Consider the following 24,528-nt stretch of genomic DNA (forward strand, 5'->3'; position numbering starts at 1 on the left):
CTTCCTGTATAAGGAGGTACAAGGGCATACACAATATGCTTTAACATACAGAAAAAGGGAAGTATGCTTAGAGTGACATAAATCATATGTAACTGAGATAAAAGAGAAAAATTAAACACTAAGAAATAAAAGTGGAAAAGACTCAGAAAATCCCCAGAACAAAATTTTACAGTGACTTGCATGTGAGTCAATGGCTGGCCCCATGTGGAGCTCAGTACGGACTTCTGAGGGAGGATCAGGGCTATGAAATCCACTGCTTCAGAATACCCTTGCATAAGAAGTGGCCATTTGAGATATTTTCATTTAGACTGAATAAAAAGTAAAATAAATTTCTCAGATAAAGATACTACTTTGTGATGGGTGGCAGACAAATAACTTGGAAGGATGTATTTTTTTTCTTTCCTAAATTTTATGTTTATGCATTAGCTTTTGCCACTCTTCAGCCTTTCTAGACTTCTGAATTTCAGTTTCTGGAGAGAAGAAATAATGAATATATGTGTGTCTTAATCCTAGAATATTTATTCATATACTTCATGTAATTAAGCAGGGGCTTCCTCATGTCAGACAATATGGCAACAGAATAATAAATAGAATATAAATTATAGTTCAGCTCTTGGGATTAGTAGATTCAGCTATGCAAATAAAAAATGAATTCACAACATCTGCTAAAGATTTGCATTACAATAATTTTGCATCATCTTACTCAAAGCTGACATTCCCATTCCATCTTGATAAAGCAACATAAAAATATATTTATTTAAGAAATTGGCAAAAATGACACATTAACTCAGAAATACGCTAGCATTAAATAGACAAGCAGCCCTATTACATGAACACTTGCCTCTAACTCTGCAAATGTTTACATTTACCTCTAGATGGATAGGCTTTCTCCATAGCTAACTTCCTCTTCATGCTTGGGCACTCCACAAACAGGCACACAGAGCAGTAAAATGCTTCACTGTACGCAGAATATATTGACTGCAGAACAAATTTAACTTTCTTTATCAGCCTGCTAATTTGATTCTGTGTAACACAGAAGTGATATAGTACTGAAGCTAATTTCCCTTCTCCACAGACATAGCCATGTGAAAATAGGGCAGCAAAATTAAAAGTCCTGCTGCAAATGTAAAAGGCCTGAAATCACAGAGAATCAAGAGGTACCTGTTTTTTTTTGTTTTTTTTTTTTTTTTTTAACAGAGACCAGAATAAAGGAATGCCTGGGAGTAGGAGGCAAAAGGTAACTGAACAGATGGGTAAATTTTTGCCCTTTCCTAACACAGAGAAAAAATGTGCCCACTGAGTCTAAGCCACGTCTCACTACTCAGGCTATAAAGAATTAGAAAATGTCTTATGCATCCCTTTCTTTAATATCACACTACAAGGCAAGAGTTTCAGTGATTATCATAGTATTGTGCACTTAGCCTCCAGGAAACTGCCTCACCAGCAGGCCCGCTTTGAGTAGGTCAAGATAGAAAGTCATCCTTCAAAGGGCACAGCACAAGGTCATGACTGCCGGTCTACAGATCTGCAGGCACAGTGGCGGGCATAATATTAGAAGGGGGTGAAATTATGAGAAGACTTTGAAGTGGTATTCAGAGAAGGACATGCTTAGGCCCAGCTCCTGCCCCAGTGTTTGGAAGCCTGGAATCGGGTGCCTGAAATAATTGCAAACAGGTTGTATAAAGCAAAGTGACTTATGACTTTGTCTGAAAAATATACAAGGCCTTTTCAGAAACGTGATGTGATACTGAGCTGAAACACCAAAGTGGGCTTATACACTTTCCCGCCTGGTTTCCTGGAGGGGTTGCTACTTCATTGGCTCGTTGTTTGCCAAGAAAGCACTTCCCAGCTCATTTGGAAATATACTGAGATAGATGTATATTGCAGAAGCAGAAAGCAAAACCAGAGTAAAATGGAAAATTGGGGAAATAGGACTGAATTTTATGTTCCACCTAGATGATGCTTTATTTCTTCCTTGCTTTTGTTTTTTCTCTTCTGTGCAACCTTGACTCAGCCAAAGAGGAATGGAAATACATATAATCCTTCTCACAATTCTCACTAGTAACTCAGACAAGTTGATTATTGGGAAGGTTTTGAGGACCTTCTTGAACCATACAGGTAAAATAGCTTTTCTGAAAGATCATTTCTTTCTCTGCTCTCTTTTATGGGAGCTTCCCTTGTGCCCACTGAACCCTGTGAGTAGTATCAGTCTAGGTAACAGGGGTTCTCCTGGCTCTGAATTGTATAATGGTTAGACAAACTGTACACAAGCAACATTTTTCAAGATAGGCTAAGGCTGTCCCCTTGGCATACTGTATCAATACTTGACCAGACTCTGCTCTCATTTACTGTGGAGTACAGCAGGAGTAATTCTGCTAAAACTGATGACATTAAATTAATGCCACCTTGGTCTAAGAAAAAAAGCAAAGTAAGATCCAGTGACTAAGATACATAAAAGGATTTTACATGCATGCTTGCATAGGATTTTGTATTTGCTCTCAGATGTCACTGGTATTAACTGCCTACTATTATTCAGTCTAACTAGGAAATCTAGCTTTAGGAAGTCTCATTTCAGGTTCTTCTGCTGAAGATTAAATGGTTGTAAAGAATATCAAGATGTGGATAAGGAGAAAAAGGGTGCCATGAATGTATGAGCTGAGTGGAAAGAATTTAACAGCTGCAGAACCACAGAAAGAAAAAACAGCAGGAGGGTCACAGGCACTTTTGAATGTGGGGCAGCTGGACTGCATTTATACAAGTCCTATGAGCAGAGAAAAAAAGCAGGCAAGAGCAACTAATTATATTTTTCTAGGCACTGAAAGCTCAGAGTTATATTTAATTAATCAATGAATACAAAGGAATTATTTTAAAATGGTACAGTAAAATTAATTTGTCCATGTGACAATTTGCACCTTAATTAGATAATTCAAAGTCCCTGCATAGTGCTATTAGCATAAACTAATGTGTTGCATACTTACTTTAAAATGTTTATTTTAAATATAGGCTGTTTGTATTAATTTAAGAGGTCTATTATTTTAATACGATTTCCTTAAAAGGATTTCAATGTGTAAGGATTAGTGAAGATATTAGTGGTTGATAATATTTTCTTTTGACAGGTTTATTTCTATGGCAGGCATTTAACTGAACTTATTACCATATATAAATCGATGTCTATTATCTTTATCAATGTGATGTCAGCAAATTATAAAGTACTCAATAATTATTTTCATTGAAACATCAAGGTTCTGAAATCATTTAATGTTCTTAGCTGTTTGTTACGGGCACATAGAACTCAGTCAGCTTGTGAGATATGGGTGAAGAAGTTTCACTATTCACATTTGTACACAAATATAATTTTATCTATTTTTATAAACCAGACTTTTAGATGGAATTCAGTACTGTGGTAGGTATTTTAGTACTCTGTGGGAACATTTCTCCATGTTTAGAAACATCATGAGCTTATAAATTCACAGATGTAAAATATGCATAGATATTATAAGGATATCATGGAGTAATTTGTTTATTTAGTGGTTTAATAAACGTTCAGTTAACCTTAAGGGATGAGAAATGTCAAATGCTAGTGGAAACTAAATGTCAGTCCAGAGGTACCAAGGGTGGCTCTTAATGCTGGAAATGAAATAAACATTTTAAAATTTCACAGATCCTTCCTTAAGTTAAAAGGAGGAAAACCGCTGGAAATGCTGAAACAGTTCAGCCAGAATTACATTTGTGTGTGTCAAATAGACTTATCATTACCTAAGAAAATGAACCTAGCTAGGAAAAAAGAAGGCAGAAGAAAAGAGGGCAGAAAAATACCTTTCATACTCAATAGTAGTGGAGGGAGAATAATACCTTGAATAATCTCTTTGAAACAGCCTAAAAGCCAGGACATTCTCTATTGCATAAAACAATAAACTCCCTGCAAGAAGCTCCACTAACTAAGTTTTATATGTTCCATACTAAATGTAATATAAAAAATGCTAGAAGATTATTCAGATTGCACACCAAGCACTCAGAAGTTAGGAACTGCCAGACTTAAAAACTGACCATGCCACCTTTTTTACCCTGTATCTGTCTATTTTATTACCTAATTATATCCCCCTGCTCAAGGGATCCCTTTTCATGTCGATCCTGCAGAACTCTAAGTACATGACAGACATGAATAATTCAACTGTCTTCAGTGGAATGACACAAGAGTTTACATCATTTATAGTAACTTTGGCAAATTAGGGTTGCATTATAAAACTCGGAAGATGCCCAGCAAACAATGCTGACATTTCGTTTTGCCTTCTAAATATAGGATAAAGCCAGATGTCTGACCTACCACTGAAAACTCCAGTTAAAAAAGAAACTTTATTTTCTCTTATACTCATTTGTGCACTGTCAGTAAGCCCCAGAAACACCAGCAGCTTTATCATTCTCACAGTCCAACCCTGTGACATGTAACATAAGGACTTGTATTTTGCATGTACAATACTACTTATTCTGTGGGCTAGAGAACTGATGATACCATGGTATAACTTCAAAAGCTGCTTCTGTTTCAACTCTAAAATGTTTTTCTCTGTTTTTTGTTGGAGCCTGTTACAAACCATTAATTCTATTCCTTGCCATAAATGGGAGCTAGACTGAGACTGTGAAATACCTGCAAAAATGGATAAATGGGTCATTTTTAAGATATATAACTGACTTATTGTAAAATATTGTAAAATAAGTCAGTTGTATCATATCTTAAAAATTACCTCTTTTTTCTACACACTGTAAATTAAGTCCAGGCTAATTAGTTGAGTCACCATAGGCATCTAAAGTTATCTACTATATTTCTTGTCTTTTGAGTATTAAAGAGGACCTAAGGGGAAAAATGGAGAAAATAAGCCAAACAGCTGCAAAGAAACACCTAATGGGGGTAAAGCAGAATATTCTATCTACATTTAGTCTGTTTGTAACATATAGAGCTATTTAGTTTGTTCACAATATGAATAGGCCAGATACTATCATTATACTATCACATTGTACAAATACACGTCAAATGGCCTATAGCCTCTAAGACAGTCCCAAATACCTTCTTACATCTAGGCAACCCCCCAGGTGATGTACACCAGTTCTAATATATGTGGCTTGCCAGGGAGAATGCCAGTGCACTCTGGGTTCTGGTCATCTCTTAAAGCATAATAATCCGCTACATCAGCAAAATCTCACAAAGGATTATAATTTAGAATAATTCTGGGACTGCTGTAAATTATTCCAAACTGGGCCCCAGAAAGGGGTGCAGAAAGGAAAGCTTGGGAAAAAAAAAAAAAAAGCTGGGGGAAGAAGGAAGAAGGGATGTTTGGAGTGACGGTGTTTGTCTTCCCAAGTAACCATTACACGTGATGGAGCCCTGCTTTCCTCGAGACGGCTAAACACCTGTCTGATGATGGGAAGTAGAGTCAATCCCTTATTTTTCCTTTGCTTGTGCATGCAGCTTTTGTTTCCCCTATTAAACTGTTTTAATAGTTTTTAATAGTTCCCCTATTAGACTGTTTTTATTTTTTAGTTTTTAATAGTTCCCCTACTAAACTGTTGTTTTACCTCAACCTATGAGTTTTTTGCTTATCCGATTCTCTTCCACACGCCACTGGGGAGGAGTGAGCAAGCGGGTCTTTATAGAATGTGATGAATACCAACACTGCCAAAGACACAGTCATTTTAAAAATGGTTTTAAACTTTGTGGATGACCTTCTTTCTTCACAGAAAATTAGTCATTACCATGTTTATGAATTTGGGTTTAAGGTGCCCTCCAAATTGATTATTTCAAAATACTTCATTTACTCTCCTTTTCTTGCATTCCAAAAGAAAGACAAACACTAATGATTACCGTCACTCAGAAATATCACTTCCAGCTCTTGGTCTGAGGCAACAAACTACACAATGGTGAGATTGCCATTTGGTATAAATTGATATCATTACGTCTGCTTTAATGGAATATTGCTTTTTAACACCAGTCAGATTACATCTTGCTCTCCTTGCAAGTATTTAAGGTATCATGGCACATATCAATGCACTGCTCTATGAGAAGACTGATGATATTGTATAGCAGACAATAAAGCTAAAAGGGGCAGTGTGATGACCTATCACTTTGTAATCTACTCAGTACATCATTCTCACTAATGCCCTGCCTAAGTTGCTCATGAGACTCTGAAATGTTTTGCTGTACTTCTTTTTAATTCAGAAATGATATATTATAAAATATTATAACTTCTCTGCTTTCAAGAGGAAAAAAAGGAGAGAGGGAAGACAGAGAGAAAAAAAAATGAACACCAAAAAGCTTCTGGACAAAGGGAGTTCAGATATTCAATGATGAGTCCCACACAAGATTCACAAATATAAAAAACACATCTGTGCAATACAGCATCAGCTAATAGTACAAATTTGGCCAAAAGATTACAATAGTAATTAATAATGGCTTTATGCCAGGTTCAGAAGGACAGACATTATTTGACAAAGCAATGATATTAGCACAAACATAAACTTTCATGAGAGAAAAGGTATCACTTCAGAATGATCATAGAATCATAGAATCATAGAATCATAGAATGGTTTGAGTTGGAAGGGACCTTAAAGATCATCTAGTTCCAACCCCCTGTCATGGGCAGGGACACCTTCTGCTAGACCAGGTTGCTCCAAGCAAAGTCAATTGTCTGGATGAGTTAGTAACAATGAAGCGCTTTGAAGCCATTTTTGAACTAAAGTCCACTATTAGAGCATTTCAGTATCAGTGAACGCTGCCCTGAGTAGAACTGCAGATTTCAGGATCTGCATTTAAGTGTAATGTCTAAGAAGAATTTCATCTAAGAAGAACTTCATACTGAAATCAGAGGAAAACCTGTAATTAGAATAGGCTTTGAACATACTTGTTTCATCCTCACTGCTATGATAACCATAAGAATCCATTATCATTGTGTTCCATATCTTCCTTCCTAATATTTCCTATTAAAATGGATGTTTTGCCATCTTTTTAAGATACTTTAAAACAAAAATTCATCAGAATGTTAACTCTTTTTAACATTCTATTTTCAAAACATTAAAATCTTAGAGAATTTTTATTTTTAATTGACTCCATACAGCTTACGTGATGTAATTTAGATATTTTAACATATTCTGTTCATACAGGTTAGCCAATGAAAAGGAGGGAGAAGAAGGAGAAGAAGAAGGAAAGAAGGGGAAGAGGAAGAGGACGAAGAACATGAAGAAGAAGGTGGTCTGATACTGTACCTCCAAACCTTCACTTGCCACTGTCTCCCCAGTTAGCACAAACAACTACTTATAATCTACGCTGTATGTCTGCATATGCATAGGTAAAACTAAAGATTAGATTGATGCAATTTAAGCCATTTTCAAAGAGAATTTGAAATAGTAAATCATAACATTCTAGTGACTTATCTCTTCTTGCAACAACACTGTAAGAGGTGTCTCTGCATACAGCCTTCATGTTCTCCTTCACAGTATGAAATTTTCTCTGCTGTTCCTTGAGCAGTAACAGAAGGAGCTCCACGATGGAAAACACAAGATTGAGTTGAAAGAGTTAAACCCAGAAAAGACAGCCTAGGGACCTGAGAGACAGTAATGAAATTCCAAGAAATACTCAAAAAGTGCAGAAATAAAGACAAGAAATAGCACACTAGTAGACAATTATTTGGGCTTTCTGAACAACATGGGTTTTTTTCATAGAAATCCTGCAATTCTCATCAGCTAAGTGAAAAGCTTGATTTGATTATCAGTTCACATAATCCACACAGGTTATCCTGAGGTCCAACAGCCCTGAAGATTTGTCGCAAACTGGCAGGGAAGGCTAACACAGATGTCTTATTTCAGGACCTGTGCAACTGGACCGTGCAGTCTCCATTGCTAAGTAGTGTCCCAGACAAAAAATGTGTGACATATGAACCCCAGTCTCTAAGGCAGTAGTTCATAAATTCTTCCTTGACCAAGGAAACTAAAATTCAGGCAGAGCAAAGTACTGGGTACAGTTCAGCAACTTGGTGAACCACATTAAAGAAGAAAGAAAGATGAAAATTTAATTTTCATTTCTAATTCAATTTATGAAACACTAACAGTAGAGGAGTGTTCGTAAAGGAGGATAGTACCAAAAAAAATTGTTCAGAATGAGTAAAACAGGGCATCTTACTGCCTCATTTTTACCTGAGCGTGCCTGAACAGCTGTATACTTGTACTTCACTGAGCAAGAAATAAAAGCTCACCTCATTACTCTAGCTGGATCCTTGATCACTATCATTATTTTTAAAAATTTATTTTCCAAATGGTTTTTACATGTATTCCTTGAGCACCAAGTGAGGTGAATGACATGAAAGTCAGCCAGGATCCATTTTATTAATTGATGCAGAGACTAGGTTCTAGATATTAAGCTTGTACAACCAGGCTCTCTCTATGCCCCAGAGAGTTTCTGAGCCCTATTGTTCTACATCGATAATAGAGCACACACTGATACCTACTTTTTTGCCATTGCACTGAATACCAAAAACATAACAAACTACTACGTTCCTACTAAAATGCTTTTTGTATACCTTGGATGGAATTATCCTCATTTAAAATAAGATATCAAAATGCTAAATGCTGGAAAGAAACAACCATCTGCAGACTGTTCCTATTTCCGTGGTTATTTTACTGTTTTCTTTCTTCTAGGAAAAGGATATTTGAGGATACTTTATCTATGCCTACGATTTGGGCTGCAAATTGGAAACTTTGAACTCTTCCACAGCGTTGTTTGTGCCACCACCTTGACTTAAAAGTAAAGCTAGAATTGCAAAATCTACCCCACTGAGAACGATTCTGAAGATATTAATGCAAAATATATGGGTAAACTTTTCCAGGAGTCTAAAATGCACGTTACACAAGGCTTTCTATTTTAAAGATAAGGTAAAAACTGTCTCCCTGCTCAGAGCTTTAGGAATTGAGCCAACACTGCAGGCAAATTCAGCAGAAACACTGCAGCTGGAGTTGGCAAATCTGCTGAAATCACATATATCTTTTCATAATTATATTGGTGCTGCCTGATTTTACAGCATTTAATAGCATCTGACCTTATTAATTCCCATTTTTATTATATATTCATTGACAGTAACTGTCACAGCTTCCATTTAAGAATCAGAATTTCCACAAGATTTCTCTTCTGATAAATGAACTTTGGTGATTGAGGGGTTCACCTGGCAGCTGTCAACTTTTACTTTGGTTATACAGAAGCAGAACCAGTAAATCCAAAAACGACAGTGACAGAAATAATGATTAAGTTTTGTAGCCCAGGAAGAAGTGCTTTTGCAAAATATGACCTTTCCTTAGCTACTGCCTTTCTTTAGCCATCGTAAGAGTTCAAATGTGACTCATAAATATATGCTAGAGACTAGTCATATTAATCCCTAGTTAGATATTAATAGAAATTTATTCAAATTCATCCAATTAAGAAAGCAATGGTACTGTCTGTATTACTGATAGAATATCCAGGTTTTCCAATATTCTGTCCCTCCACCACAAAGGCCCCTAATTCAAACATTCTGTCTTTTTTATTAGCCAGCAAAAAAAAGGGGTTTAATTTTTTCATTAATTAATTTTTTAAACTCTGACTACACTACCTATATGATTAGGAAAACCCTAAAAGGAAATGCATGAAAACTGAAAAGAGGGTGGAGGAGGGTAGCAATTCACTATCTTTTGGGAATTCAAGTTGGGATCCAGGCCACAAATTCCCTTTGATTTTGCACAGTGCTTTCAGACCTACCATTAATATCCTTTACTTCTCAAGCCAGGTAAGCCTGGGAGAACAGCATACTACATTCAGCTCTAGAAAAATAAGACTTCCTTGCATGACTACTATAAAACACTTTGCAGCTGAGTTAAGCCAGGCTGTGAACCACACAGCTGCATTCACTGAAACTCAGCCCATCAGAAGGACTCCAAGACACAAACTGAAGGTGAAAATCTTACAGTTACGGGTAAACCTCTCACAGGCACCCGTCTGGGGATACATTTTGCTACCTCTAAGTCTTGTCGTTCTTGGATTGATAGTTCATAGAGTCACACTTAACTATATCAGGATAACAGGATATCTTGTGTTTTGCATCTGTAGGCCTATTTTCCCCGCTTTGGGGCCACATGGTCAAATTGCTAGTCGGGATGACTCAAATGGGGAGGAAACCCTCCTCTTCAAAACAGAAAACCTGCAACAAAATCAAGAGTCCTTACTAGTATTTAGTAGTTATGAACAAAGACACAGCAGAGCATGACAGAATAAAGCAAAAATAACTTATATTTCCATTTCTTACAAAACATGCCAGAAAAAAATTAAGGTGTAGGCAAATTTCATTATTCTCAGGTGCATCCATCATTGAGTTAAGAGATGCCAACTGTCTATTTTTTCTTTCTCCCTCTGTATTTTTCTATTGTCAGCTGTCAAGGTCTTTTTCCCCAGAGTAATGGGGAGTAATTCCTTTGCCCCTTGGGGCAAGCCATGGCGGGGCTAAGCTTTTTCAGCACTGTAAGAGTACTTGGTAAGAGCATTCACTTATTTACATCTTCCTATGGTGAACAAAGAACAATTCCTTCATCTTTCCCTGTGTTTTCTTCCCTGATCTGTCTGCTCCTCCCAGCTCAGTATAATCAGTATAATATTAAACAAATGCACGTATTCCCTACTTAAAAAAAAAACAACCCCCAAATTAAAATAAAATAACATAACTCTCATCACTGCAACAGAAACTGTACTTTGTCCCTGGGTTTCTGAGTATGATGGCTCCTTCTGGATGTGAAAGTACCACAGAAAGTTGAGGCCCTATCAGTTGGCCTATCTTTCTGTACTTGAAGGCAACCAGCAAGCCTTCATTGTCTTTCAGATCCTGCTCCTGCTGATTATACTTCCTTAATTATGAGGTTTTAGCTAAGCCTCTAACTATCCATCTCTTTATCTAGAGCAACAGTTTTTCTGTTTGTTTGTTTTTTCTTCTTGGTTCCAGGATAGCTCAGAGCAGAGTCTGTTCACATACACACCAGTATCATTGTGGCCTGTTGTGACCACTACTTGTTATAATTGACATTTTATATTTTACCTGTTTGTATGGTATTTGTATTGGTTTGGGATTGAGGGACCGTAAGTAAAAAGTAAGTTGATATCATTTTTTCTCTCTCTTGCAATTTGAAGAATAATAACCAGCACCTCAAAGAGAGAGGTTTGGACTCTTGCGCAGCATCCTGACTGTTCTACAAGAAGCAGCTCTTGGAAAGCCACCGCACTCAGTAGTTCAGTGCCTGTGCTCAAAGTCTGCCCAAATGCATTCAGTGCAACTATTGCTTTCCAGTTAGGGACTGGAAATCACAGAGCATTATGAACCATGCAAAAGAAGTACAAGAGCCATGATGGAGGAAAAATAATTGCAGAAATAGAGAAGATACTATTTTCCCAAGTATTAGAACACTAGAAATACCAGTTTGACACCAAAAGAAAGAAAGAAAAATTTGAAAGGTGGAAAGTTTATCAACTTCAGGTCTATAAATATATATGGAAATCCAACAAAATCATTTGTCATTCCAATTAATGAATAGCAGAACAAGACCAGAGTTAGGCTGAACAGCCAACAAAGCAAATACGGTTTACAAGAACATTGCCAAAACAAATTATCCAGTTTCCAAAACCATCCTGTCCAGTCACTGAGGTAATAGAGAGATGTAGTACAAGTGACAGTTTTTTAGACGACCTTTTGAAAAGGTAGCTCATAATCTCTGAATTCAGTAATTCTTCACTCTCTCTTACCTGTAGTCTATCAGCTAAAATATAAAGCATTAAGAACTGATGGCACTTTTGAGCTCCAATCTAATACTATATTTCTGTTTAAAAATTTCATACTTCTCAGCCAATAACAGAACAAATAGCCACACGCTTGCACTATTTGAAATGAAAAGAATTATCCAAATACACTAAAGGTGAATATGAAGGTTAACTGGTCATGGTGAGTGAAGTGAAAAATTTGCATGTTCTGCTGTTCAAAGTAAGATAAGCTTTGGCCTGTGTGACAGGAATGGCTACTGTAAAAAGCCTTACAATGCTGATAGTTTCTTGCAGTACTGCTGGAACAAGAGGTCTGTGTTCCTATTTGTACACAAATCTAAAAATCAGTAGTGTCAAGAGATGCATGTACAGTGATTATTGCTAACTTCTAAGAAGGTTCAACATATATTCACAGGCAATATTATAAAATAGACTTAATTTTCAGTGACATCATGCTATCCCCACCACTGTTTAATTCATTTTACGTATACTAATACAATTATTAGGACCTGGTGCAAATAGGTAAAAAGACAGGAGCTCAGCTGCAAAGAACCTATGCAGATAATTTATTGTGGAGGAAAAGGGATAAAGATGGACAGTAACAAAACTAGAACACTTTAAAATAATAGCATAATGTTGCTGGCATCATATTGTTGGGTTTTGTTGCTATTCTTGTTTTACTACCATTACTGCAAATAAATATTTATTGTGAGACACCAGATGTCCTCTAGACTTTTAGGTAAAAATTTGTCTTTGGGATGTACCTGAAGGAGTGGAGGAAAAAGATTGAAATTATATTTGAACCTTCAAACATTCTTTTAGTGACATTTTAAAATAAAGTTTCTCCAAAAAAGACAACATGCTAAACTCATGCCTGTACTGTTAGAGTGAACACGCATGGTACCATTCTCTGTCACTGAAGCCAATTGAATAAAATGACCTTTGTACATATGGTTACTCTCTTTTATCCTCCAAAAGAGAGCAGCTACCTCCACGCTGCCCACCAGGAATGATCCCAGGCCTGTGCTAACCCCCAACCTGTATCTGGGATTTGCAGTGAGAAAACCTAGGTGGCAAGGACCAAATCCCTGCCAGGAACTATTGTAAGGATTTAACAGTAGAAAATATTGTGGTTTTGTGATCATATAACAGTCCCTTGAAGTGTTCAATTCAGTAGTATAGAAATGACTATGTGGAGATTGCTCCTACCACTTCTGAATATGAAAGCATCCTGATTTTCCAAATCTCCCATTAATGTATATCTTCTCCTCAACCAGCCTTCTGAATTTGCGCTGCAGGATAAATACTGTGGCAGCGCAGAGGTGGTTTACTTTTGAAACACGTGGGATTATAAACTCCTATACTCCTGCACTTTTTGAAAATTTACAGAATTGCCAGAGAGAATATGATCCTGTCCAAGCAGTAATTTAACATCCACAACTTTTTTCAAAAAGGCAACTGAAAATTTAGATCACAGAATCACAGAATCACAGAATGTTAGGGATTGGAAGGGACCTCGAAAGATCATCTAGTCCAATCCCCCTGCCGGAGCAGGATTACCTAGACCATATCACACAGGAACGCGTCCAGGCGGGTTTTGAATGTCTCCAGAGAAGGAGACTCCACAACCTCTCTGGGCAGCCTGTTCCAGTGTTCGGTCACCCTCACCATAAAGAAGTTTTTCCTCATATTTATGTGGAACCTCCTGTGTTCCAGCTTGCACCCATTGCCCCTTGTCCTGTCAAGGGATGTCACTGAGAAGAGCCTGGCTCCATCCTCATGACACTTGCCCTTTACATATTTATAAACATTAATGAGGTCACCCCTCAGTCTCCTCTTCTCCAAGCTAAAGAGACCCAGCTCCCTCAGCCTCTCCTCATAAGGGAGATGTTCCACCCCCTTCATCATCTTCGTGGCTCTGCGCTGGACTGTCTCTAGCAGTTCCCTGTCCTTCTTGAACTGAGGGGCCCAGAACTGGACACAATACTCCAGATGCGGCCTCACCAGGGCAGAGTAGAGGGGGAGGAGAACCTCTCTTGACCTGCTAACCACACCCCTTCTAATACACCCCAGGATGCCATTGGCCTTCTTGGCCACAAAGGCACAGTGCTGGCTCATGGTCATCCTGCTGTCCACTAGGACCCCCAGGTCCTTTTCCCCTACACTGGTCTCCAACAGCTCTGCCCCCAACTTGTACTCATACATGGGGTTGTTCTTGCCCAGATGCAGGACTCTACACTTGCCCTTGTTATATTTCATTAAATTTCTCCCCGCCCAACTCTCCAGCCTGTCCAGGTCTCTCTGAATGGCTGCGCAGCCTTCCGGCACATCAGCCACTCCTCCCAGTTTTGTGTCATCAGCGAACTTGCTGACAGCGCACTCTAATCCCTCATCCAAGTCATTAATGAATATATTGAATAGTACTGGTCCCAGTACCGACCCTTGCGGGACTCCGCTAGACACAGACCTCCAACTGGACTCTGTCCCATTGACCACCACTCTCTGGCTTCTTTCCTTCAGCCAGTTCACAATCCACCTCACTACCCGATCATCCAGACCACACTTCCTCAGTTTAGCTGCGAGGATGCTGTGGGAGACCGTGTCAAACGCTTTACTGAAATCGAGATAGACCACATCCACAGCTTTACCATCATCTATCCACCGGGTTATGTCCTCATAAAAGGCTATCAAGTTGGTTAAGCATGACTTCCCCTTGGTGAAGCCATGCTGAGTGCCCCTAATGATCCCCCTATCCTTGATGTGCCTAGAGACAGCACCAAGAACAAGTTGTTCCATCACCTTTCCGGGGATGGGGGTGAGGCTGACCGGTCTATAGTTACCCAGGTCCTCCTTCTTGCCCTTTTTGAAGACTGGAGTGACATTCGCTTTCCTCCAGTCCTCAGGTACCTCTCCCGTTGCCCACGACTTAGCAAAGATGATGGAGAGTGGCCTAGCAATGACTTCCGCCAGCTCCCTCAGCACCTGCGGGTGCATCCCATCAGGGCCCATGGATTTATGGATGTCCAGATTGCTTAATTGGTCCCTGACCCAGCCCTCATCAACCAAGACAGATTCCTCCTCTATCCTGACTTCTTCTGGGGCCTCAGGGGTCCGGGGCTCCTCAGGACAGCCTCCAACAGTATAGACAGAGGCAAAGAAGGCATTCAGTAACTCCGCCTTCTTTTTATCCTCTGTCTCCAGGACCCCCACCTCATTCATCAGTGGGCCTACATTGCCTCTAGTGTTGGTTTTACCTGCAATGTATTTGAAGAAGCCCTTTCTGTTGTCCTTGACCTCTCTTGCAAGGTTTAATTCACAGGAGGCCTTAGCTTTCCTAGTTGCCTCCCTACATCCTCTGACAACAGACTTATATTCCTCCCAAGTGGTCAGCCCCTCCTTCCATGATCCGTACACCCTCTTCTTCCACTTGAGTTTGCCCAGCAGTTCCCTGTTTAACCATGCAGGTCTCCTGGTACCCTTCCTTGACTTCCTACCTGCTGGGATGCTCTGATCTTGAGCTCGGAAGAAGCAGTCCTTGAAAGCTAACCAACTATCTTGGGCCCCCTTACCTTCTAGTACCCTGTCCCATGGGATTTCCCCTAGCAATTGCTTGAAAAGGCCAAAGTTGGCCCTCCTGAAGTCCAGGGTTGTGATTCTGCTAGCTATTCTGTTCCTGCCACATGAGATCCTGAACTCTACCATCTCATGGTCACTACAACCAAGGCTGCCCTCAACCTTCACCTCTTCAACCAGACCCTCCTTGTTAGTGAGGATAAGATCCAGCAGCGCTCCTCTCCTAGTTGGCTCATCCACTATTTGCATCAGAAAGTTATCATCAATGCACTGGAGGAACCTCCTGGACTGAGGATGGCTGGCTGAGTAGGCCTCCCAGCAAATATCAGGGTAGTTGAAATCCCCCACAACAACCAAGCCCTGTAATTGTGAGACTGCTCTCAGCTGCCTGTAGAAGGCCTCATCACCCTCCTCATCCTGATCCAGTGGCCTGTAATAGACACCCACAACAGTATCACCCCTGCCAGCCTGCCCCTTAATTCGCACCCACAAAATACAAATACTGAACCCATGACACCTACACCGATAAACTTGAAAAACTAAACTATTTCTCCTTCCGCTTTTTAATTACCTGGGGACAACATGCAGTATTTTGTATTTTATAAAGCATATAAATAGCATAAATTATAAAAGTATAATTATTTTTGAAGTTATATTTTTAAAATGGAATAAATTTTGCTGATGATCTTTATAAATATATTTCCACAAAGTTCATGATTCCTTCAATTAAAAGATAACAAGCCTACACCCCTTGCTGGCAGACATGATTTTTCTCTGAAGAAAGTCTGAAAGGCTCATCAGCAAAACAACACTGCAAGCACTACGAGAATATGACAGAAGGCTTTGTACTGTATGTAAGAAAAAGTTTTTATGAAACTTAAAAGAATTTACCTCGACAAGAAGTCTGTGAAAGAGAGACGTATTGGATATCCATGTCGTATGATTTTGACCATATCTAGGACATCAATATACTGCAGTTGAGCAGACACATAAAAATTGTCAAAAGTATCTGGCAGCTTGGAGTTATTAGGCTTTATACAATGAACAGAATGTGGTGTGCAGTTCTGCAGCTTCCCAATAATCTCTGTGAGTGATTTCTGTGGGAAAAAATATCAGTTATCAATCATTATTGTGCAGCAAAGGCACCTGCTCAACATGTATGCTCTTCCTAACTTTTTAACATCACTTTCTCAAAAGGCTTGACCTGGCCATGCAAGTGGCTTTCTCAAGCATATGATTGTCTTTCTTTCATTGCAATCTGTAGGTACTAATCCTGCCTTTAAAATGTTTTGGGGTTTTTTTTGTAAATTTCTGTTCAGAAGATGTTCACTAACCCTGAGCTGTATTGCCACGGTGGTTGGGCCCCCTCGTTCCAGTCTCTGAAGAAATGAGGATGTTCCTTTCTTTTTCAACAGCTGTGGGGAGAAAAGCACACACACAATACCTTTATCTCAAGATGGGCTGTAAATGTTAATTTTCATTGCTACAGAATTTACTAACAAAGGCAAACATTTATACAAATTGTATATCATAGACAATGATTTGAGTTTCAGAAAGAATTGGGAAAGTGGATAAATATCCTCAAGTATCTGCAGAGCCGTGACTGGCAAGAAAGCTTTGATTTCAAAAGCAGCTGTACATCATTGGAAAGACAAAATACCTTTTCCAAATAACTGGACAAAACAATATAATCTGTAACTCTGTTGCAGAAGCAGGACTTGTGCAGTTAGTATTCCATACAGTCTGCCTATAAGCAGCATAATTCTGTAACTCTCTGAAAAGGTTCCTTACGTCTTTGACAGATGCTTAAGTGAGTAAAGGTAAACACAGATCGTTAAAAAAATCTCTTGAAGGCAAAACAATAATATTAATATTAAAAAAACCCTTTTCTTTTCTTCCTGCACAAGTAAATGCAGTTAACCTTTTTTCCTTTTCTTTTTTAACCTATTTTCACCCATTATAGACATAAATTATCAATAACTTCATAACTCATTAGAACCCATGTTATCCTATACATCAGAGTTGGGAGTGGGGAACAAATTCATTTTTTACTGTTCTACTTCCTATCTTTGAGACTAAAATGACAATAATCATCCTAAAAGTAGTCCCACAAATTAGATGTTTTTGTTAAGCTTTCTACAGGAAGGCTGGCAAAATTATTGCATTCCAGGATTTGGCCAAGCTCTTAGATTCAAACCTCTGTATCAATGACAGCCTTTTCACCTCTGACTTTTTTTCATTGCCTTTCTCCAGTCCACTTATCCCATAAAACTCTCTTTCTACCAAGTCAGCATGTTCTGGCCTACTCCTGTCTTTTTCCAGTTGCATCAAAGAAGTGTACATTTTCTAAGCTTGGCCCACTCAAGCCAAACTCCATTAACAGTATTGCAGTGCAAGCAATTCTCTACTCACTATACTAAACTCTGGAACTCTTTTTTATTTCAAATCTCACTTACTAGGATGCAATAAGATTTTAAAGGCAAATTCATCTCCAACTTCAAAACAGAAAAGTAAAAGAGATCTGCTTGCTCCAGGTCTTCTCATAAAAAGAACCACTAGCATGACAATGACACTTCTCAGTTAAAGTTTACGAAATGATTGATGAATATAACTAAAATAGAGTTTTCTCCACTTGACAGATAATGCACTCACCCCTTCCTCCCAACAGATTAAGTCACTAATTCAATACCATTTCCTGAGTTAGTGGAGAAGCCAGGAACAACGCTTTGTATGCTAAAGTTCCTGCCTGCTGTACTTTGCTGCATACTTCTTCCCATGGGAAAGAAGTGTTTGGTTCAGAATGAGGGAGAGAAAAGAAAGGAAACAAGGCAAAGACAAAAAATTAATTTAATTCAAACTCTCCAAACTTGAGCATCTTCAGCTATGGGCTAAGGAACAAGACTACATCACCAGAGCTGTACTTCTCTATTACCCTCTAATATACAGCTTTACGCTGGAAAATCTTGTACTTCTAATCAATAGGAAAAAAAAGTAACTTTGTAATCTCTGTTAAGAAGCTAAAACCTCCTCCTAAAAAATCTCTCTTTACCAGCAGAATATTTTAAAGCTTTAACCAGAAGACATACCAAAAGCTTTGCAATAGATGAGTTCTTCAACTAACAGATAATGTAGCAAAGCGTTCATAAAGAGAAACAAGTAAAGTCAATGGAAAGCAAGGCCTTCTGATGGGCATTCATGTGACTACACTTCTGCTGTATGAACTCTGAAACCACTGATTCTTCCAAAGAAGTGAGGGGAAGGCACCAGGGCCAAAGTATGCGCTGGGAAAAGATTACAGAAAAACAAGGGAGCAAGAGCTGATGTGAGCAAAAGAGAGTTGTGAGAGTATCAATGAAGATACATTCTATTTTATTTGAAAAGGAAACACAGTCTTCATAAGTCACAGAGACTTGAGCTGGCATTCCCAAATTCCTATGACTCCTTATGTGCTCCAAAATTCTGGCCAGCTATTAGATATTTTCATGTCTGTCTTTCATGTCTGTTCTCTTGGACCCTACTACAAGTAGAGTGGTGAGTTCAAAGAGGTAGACCATCCTTACCTGTGACAGCATGCTCAAAATCAAGAAAAGAGTCATTTATGGAAAGGTAAACAGGTAGATACATGGCCATACCCCGAGAAATCTATAATTATATAACCTAGCAAGTAGCTAGGACTGCAGATGACAAGCTGAAAGGGATGGGGAATCACACCAAACTCCTACCTGACCTCTGAAAGTGTCTACTTCTCTTCCCTGGATATGGTGGAGTCTAGATGACTACCCATACACGGCAACACGAATTCCTTCCGTTTTGTATTTCTCACAGCCTACAATATGATGTATGTTACAGCTCAAATTTGAGATACAAAAGGAATGCCAGTCTCTGGTTGATAATTCTTGCTTTAATGTGCCTCTTTCTCCCCACCGCCCCTTTCTTTTATATTTTTTCTTTATTGCCTTTACCCTCAGGATAAACTTCAACAAAAATGCAACGGTTATGATTTTCCAACATATAGTAATTTTAATTCTCAGCTGATAAGAAAATGCCCCTTACATTGCATTTCCAATTACAATAAAAACAACATAACAGCAAAACACATTATTCCAGCTCATCACAGTGGATGTTCAAGGCTATACCGGAAAAGGGAAGAAATTATTTGGGACAGCAGAGTTACAGATGTGGGCTTGTTCCACAAAAGAATTTAAGCACTTACCTACTTCCAGCTGCTGCATCAGGTGCCTATTCCAAAATAACAAGTGTCTCTTTCTTGCCACTGGAACAGCTTAGATACCTAAAGTTCTGCTTCCGTCCTGCAGGACAGCACAGTATCTTGCTCAAATTAGGGCAACTTGGTATCAATAAACTAAGTGGTGTTCTCTCACCTGCGTAGCTCTTCTCAAAGCCTGTCTTTGAGAAGCCAAGACATCCTTGTCTCTGTGGGCAGAGGAAGGATGAAGTTCTTCCCACCTTCCACCTAATACCGAAAAGTTTAGAGCATTCTCACTGAATCTGGAATTTCTGACACGCTTCCCAAAGGAATTTGACTATGTCTTCTGTCTCTCAAGAGAGTTACTCCAGGTTAAAAGCTATTCTGGACTGGTCAAAAACCTCATAGTTTCAGAGATCCCAGCTGTGTGGTGTTTTCCCCTGGCTTGCCTAGGCTTCTAACTTAGACGTGCTTTTCATACTTCCTTCCATGTATGGGACTAGGATCTTTTTCACAGCCTTAGGAAGCTTCCTCTAGGAAGCTGTTACTATAGTGGAAAGGCACCTAAAGGCACCTTGTGATGCCTCAGCTGTTTGCTGAATATAGCCTTAAACCAACACCATTCACTTCAACTTAAGTTTTTCCACTGAGATTACTGACAAGAACAGTAGACAGGAATTATGCTACTATCAGTAGGGGGGTTATAAGAAAAGTCCCATTGCTATTCTATGGATGTACTTGCATAAAGCCTTCCACAATGACACATGAGAGCAGGCTCCTTAATCCCATGACAGAACCAATTTTATGCAGCTGTAAGCCAAAAATAGAGTCATAAGATTCAAGCAGCCTAGCGAGGCAGCTGATGTGTTGTGAGAACTGCTTGTTTCTTTTCTAGAAGAAGGAGGAATTCCAAAGCTCTGTCAAGAATGGACTCAGCAAATCATGTTATTCCTCCTCAAAAGAGAGATGTTCCATGTGACATGAACAATTAATTTTCTGATAGCTTCCCAAGTTCTCCCTTGCCCCTTTCAACTTTTTTTGGCTGACTTAGCTAGCAGAAAAAGAGACAAGTTCAGAAATGGGGAGAGTTTGATTTGATTTCAAATTGACTGCTAAAATTTATATGCAAGTGACCATTTAAGATAACAACGTTTGCCAAAATGTACAGGGTTGATCTTCATATAAAACCACATGAACTATCTTTTGCAAACCAGAAAACTTCTCAGATTAACACAATAAAGACCTTGAGGTTTTATTTTTGTGCTTCCTATGTCTTAATTTACTTAACTATTCATCATAATATCAGCCAAGGAGACAAAACAGTGTTCCTATACAGCCAAAAATCAGCAATATTGCATCCACTGCTAAGCCCTGGAACCACAAAATCATGGAATGATTCAGGCTTGAAGGGACCTCATCATGTTGCCCAATCTCTGCTCAGAATCCAAGAAAGAGGTTCCTGAACCAGCATTACTAGCGTTAGTAGATTATAACCTGATAGTTCTCACTATTTCTTTAGTGTTGATATTAAGTACTAGATAGTTTTCATAGTTAACGACAACAGAGAATGAAGTAGAGAATAAGGAGCTTTCAGAAATGATAAAGTAACTGAGAAAAATCTTCAAGGCGCAAAAACCAGAAAGAGTCCTAAATTCTTACCTTGCTGAGCTCAATATATTTCTTTGCTTCTCCATTTGCACAGGCTACTGTTGGTTTTTTACAAAGCAAAGCTGCTTTACATCCTTTGATTTTAAGGGAATGATATGGAGGAACAAGTGATCCAGTTTGTGTCAGCTTGGACTGGAACAATTGATTGATGACTACATTTTCGCTGGCTGGGAAAAAAAGAAGAAATTAATGCATGAACATAAAATACAGGTTAGAAAAATATATATATTGTATTTGGAAGTAAAAAGACGTACAGTAGGAGATAGAATTAAATAAGTAAATTTAAAACAAGTGGACAAACCAATAAACTATTATACTCTGTTAGTTATGAAAGAGCATTCAATATCTAAGGAGTCAGCCATCAGTAACACTATTTTTAAACATATTCAGGTCCTGTCCTGAACAAAACAGGGTAGAAAACAGAACCTTTCAGAATGTGATCTGTCTAAACTTAATTACTTACTTGATAATCACCTCTGAATTTTCTTCCATTACAGACTCCCAATTTAATCCATCTACTAAAGCAATATGAGATGTATTCTGCACAACATTTACCTAACATTTAGTATTTAGAAATGATCAGGACACTCCACAGAAATAAATTATAGACAGTCACTGCACCAAAGGAAAAGAATTATATAAAACACAATATGGGAACGAATGGGAAAAAAAAAAAAGGCAAGGTGAAGGACAGAACTATAGAGAGCTACCTTCACATTTCTCTGCATCAAGACTGCATTTACAAACATTTACAGAAAAAAGACAATGCCATACATATGCTTGATGCAGTGGTGATAATTAGTACAAAACAAATACACTTCCAAAAGGCGTTTTTAAAAATAAAAATCTGAGTTTTAAGACAGATAGGATACTTTATACTAATTTCAGTCACGTTACCCTTTACGAGATTATGGTCATGGGCTTTTTTAAGATGAACATGGTCATTACATGCTGCTTGTACTGCCGCAGCACCAATAAGCATTAAAAACCTGTTGTGTGATACATCCTTAACGATCCTTTATTTTTATAACTTTTTTTTTTTAAGAACTAACAAATTGGCATTATGATCACACCCATCATGTGAACAAAACAAACAAAAAACCAGTAAGATGAATGGGATAAGCATCATAAATAATGTAATTAAGTTTAGCATAGCAGGTAGAGATCCTCAGTTTGCTCTTTATTAGCTGTCTAAAGGTATATTACTAGATGCTTAAATGCAATAGATTTGTTTCCCTTTTTCTGTGGAGATTACGATTCCTTACTTAACAGGAATAACAAAATTATGGGGAAGATAGTAAAGCAGACGCTTGAAACAAATTCAGCACAATCAGTGGACACAGTAAACCTCTATATTTCAAAAATATGGATAAATGTAATAAGCAGCATTAGGAAAGGTGCTAAAATTAGATCCTTTAAATTAAAACAGATAAAACCTCTGTCAACAGTCTCTCCTGATTTATTTGTCAGACAGGTATGTTCCACATTCTTACACATACATGCAAATTACTTTAATGTTGTTAGCATATTTTAAAGTTTTGATTAAGGAAACTAAATTCAACGAAAATCAAAGGAAGCATGCACTTAAGCTATATGTCTACATAACTTATGAATCTGACCCTAAAGGAAATATGTTACTGACAATCAACAGGTTTTAAGACTCAGTCACCTAAAAAAGAAGGAACACAGCCCTTAAATGACTTACATGCTTGTAAATATTCTGCCTTCAGAATTTTTCCATTAGTTATAATTATTATTATTATGACTTCTTGATTATATATACACTCACTCTCAGCATATCAAACATTTTATATCCAATCCTCTGTTCTTTCTTTTTAACAGGTGCAACGCTGATTACACAAAATAGCAATCAAAGTGCAAAAGGAGACTATGTGAGAGAACAGAAGAATGCTCTGCCTTGCAGAACATACTGGAAGTTGCCATACATTCTTACACTCTTTGGCAGGTTATCATGTCAATTCCAAGTAGTGAGAACTGGAATGTCTCTAAAACAATTATCAATAGGATTATATTCAAGATCAATTCTTCCATTTCTTTCTTCATCCTTAATGCACCCTGTTTGCCTTTAAAATGCATCAATTATGTTACTAGGGAGTTTAGCTAATTTCAGGGTAAAATTGCTAAAAAACAATACATTGTAGCAGCAGGGCTGATTGTGAAGACAAATATGATTTCCAAAAGGCCTCTATTTCTATGGAAAAAATATAGGTATATAATATATTAAGTGTAAGATTCTGTAGTGGTTGGAGAAAAGACAAATAACATCTCAGGAAACACTGACATCTCCCAGAAGAAAATGTTTGGTTTTTCTTCACAGAAAGGGTAAATTATAGAGGTTTTTAACTATTGAATTATGAATCACTAATTAATAAACTGGGATGCATTATTATTAGGCATAATTATACAATATGCACATGGAAAGGTATTTAATTTTGTATTTCAATGGACATTTGTATCTATTCACTGAAAAACATAAGAACGCCCACAATTTCCTGCTTTTAGAAAGGTACGAAAGCAGTGAAGCACATTTCACTGCAGCCTCTATGAGTTTTGGGAGCCTTATTTCCTTTCTCTGTTTTCTGGGGTTTATTTCTGTGTTAATTCGTACTCAATGATTTCTTTTAAGTCATACTCATCTATCACACTATACCTTCTTGTTCTTTACATCATATCACATGATGAAGTTGCTTTATGTTCACAGGATTCTAAAGCTTTCTAAATGAGAGCAAATTTCAAACAATGTGTACATACTTCAAAAGGATAAGGGTGACTTTTTGTTACTGGAAATAAAATATAAATAAATTTCTCTTAAAACTAAAAAGAAAATTAAAGTCAAGTCATAATATCTTGATTTCTAACAACAACAGCAACCACAAAACCATTTACTTACTTTTCATTACAAATACGAGATTTTGTGAAAGGGAATCTTTATTTTTTTCTATTGCACCAGCAATTTCGTAAGTAACCTATAACAAAACATTGTGACATCATTAGTAATGACCAATGCATCTTCTAAAAGTCTTACAGCAGTAGAAATGAAGCTATGTTTTTTTCCACTCAGCAGTTAAAGGCTGGCAGTAGGTAGTGTCTTTTGTTCCTTTCATAGCCCCAAAAATACTAACCAGAAGAACTGATTGTTGAACATTGCACGTCCCTGCAAGTATACAGACATTTCATAAAATTGATTCTAAAATATTTCCACAATGCAAAACTTTGAATCAAAAGTGATCTAAACATCACTTTCCCTGTG

The 24,528-nt window shown here is 37.9% G+C and overlaps 1 protein-coding gene across 1 annotated transcript in view; it reads right to left on the minus strand.

Moving 5' to 3' along the window:
* Nucleotides 1-24,528, minus strand: part of MYO16 (myosin XVI) — a 324,197-nt gene that overhangs the window by 66,549 nt on the left and 233,120 nt on the right. Inside the window, exons 23-26 of the mRNA XM_068425451.1 lie at nucleotides 24,169-24,244; nucleotides 21,249-21,424; nucleotides 16,717-16,797; nucleotides 16,274-16,479 (exon numbers count right to left, since the gene is read on the minus strand). Coding sequence (XP_068281552.1) covers nucleotides 16,274-16,479; nucleotides 16,717-16,797; nucleotides 21,249-21,424; nucleotides 24,169-24,244 — 539 coding nt within the window. The remainder of the gene's footprint in view (nucleotides 1-16,273; nucleotides 16,480-16,716; nucleotides 16,798-21,248; nucleotides 21,425-24,168; nucleotides 24,245-24,528) is intronic.

The sequence above is a fragment of the Nyctibius grandis genome, chromosome 2 (assembly GCF_013368605.1).
Source record: "Nyctibius grandis isolate bNycGra1 chromosome 2, bNycGra1.pri, whole genome shotgun sequence".
Taxonomy (NCBI): Eukaryota; Metazoa; Chordata; class Aves; order Nyctibiiformes; family Nyctibiidae; genus Nyctibius; species Nyctibius grandis.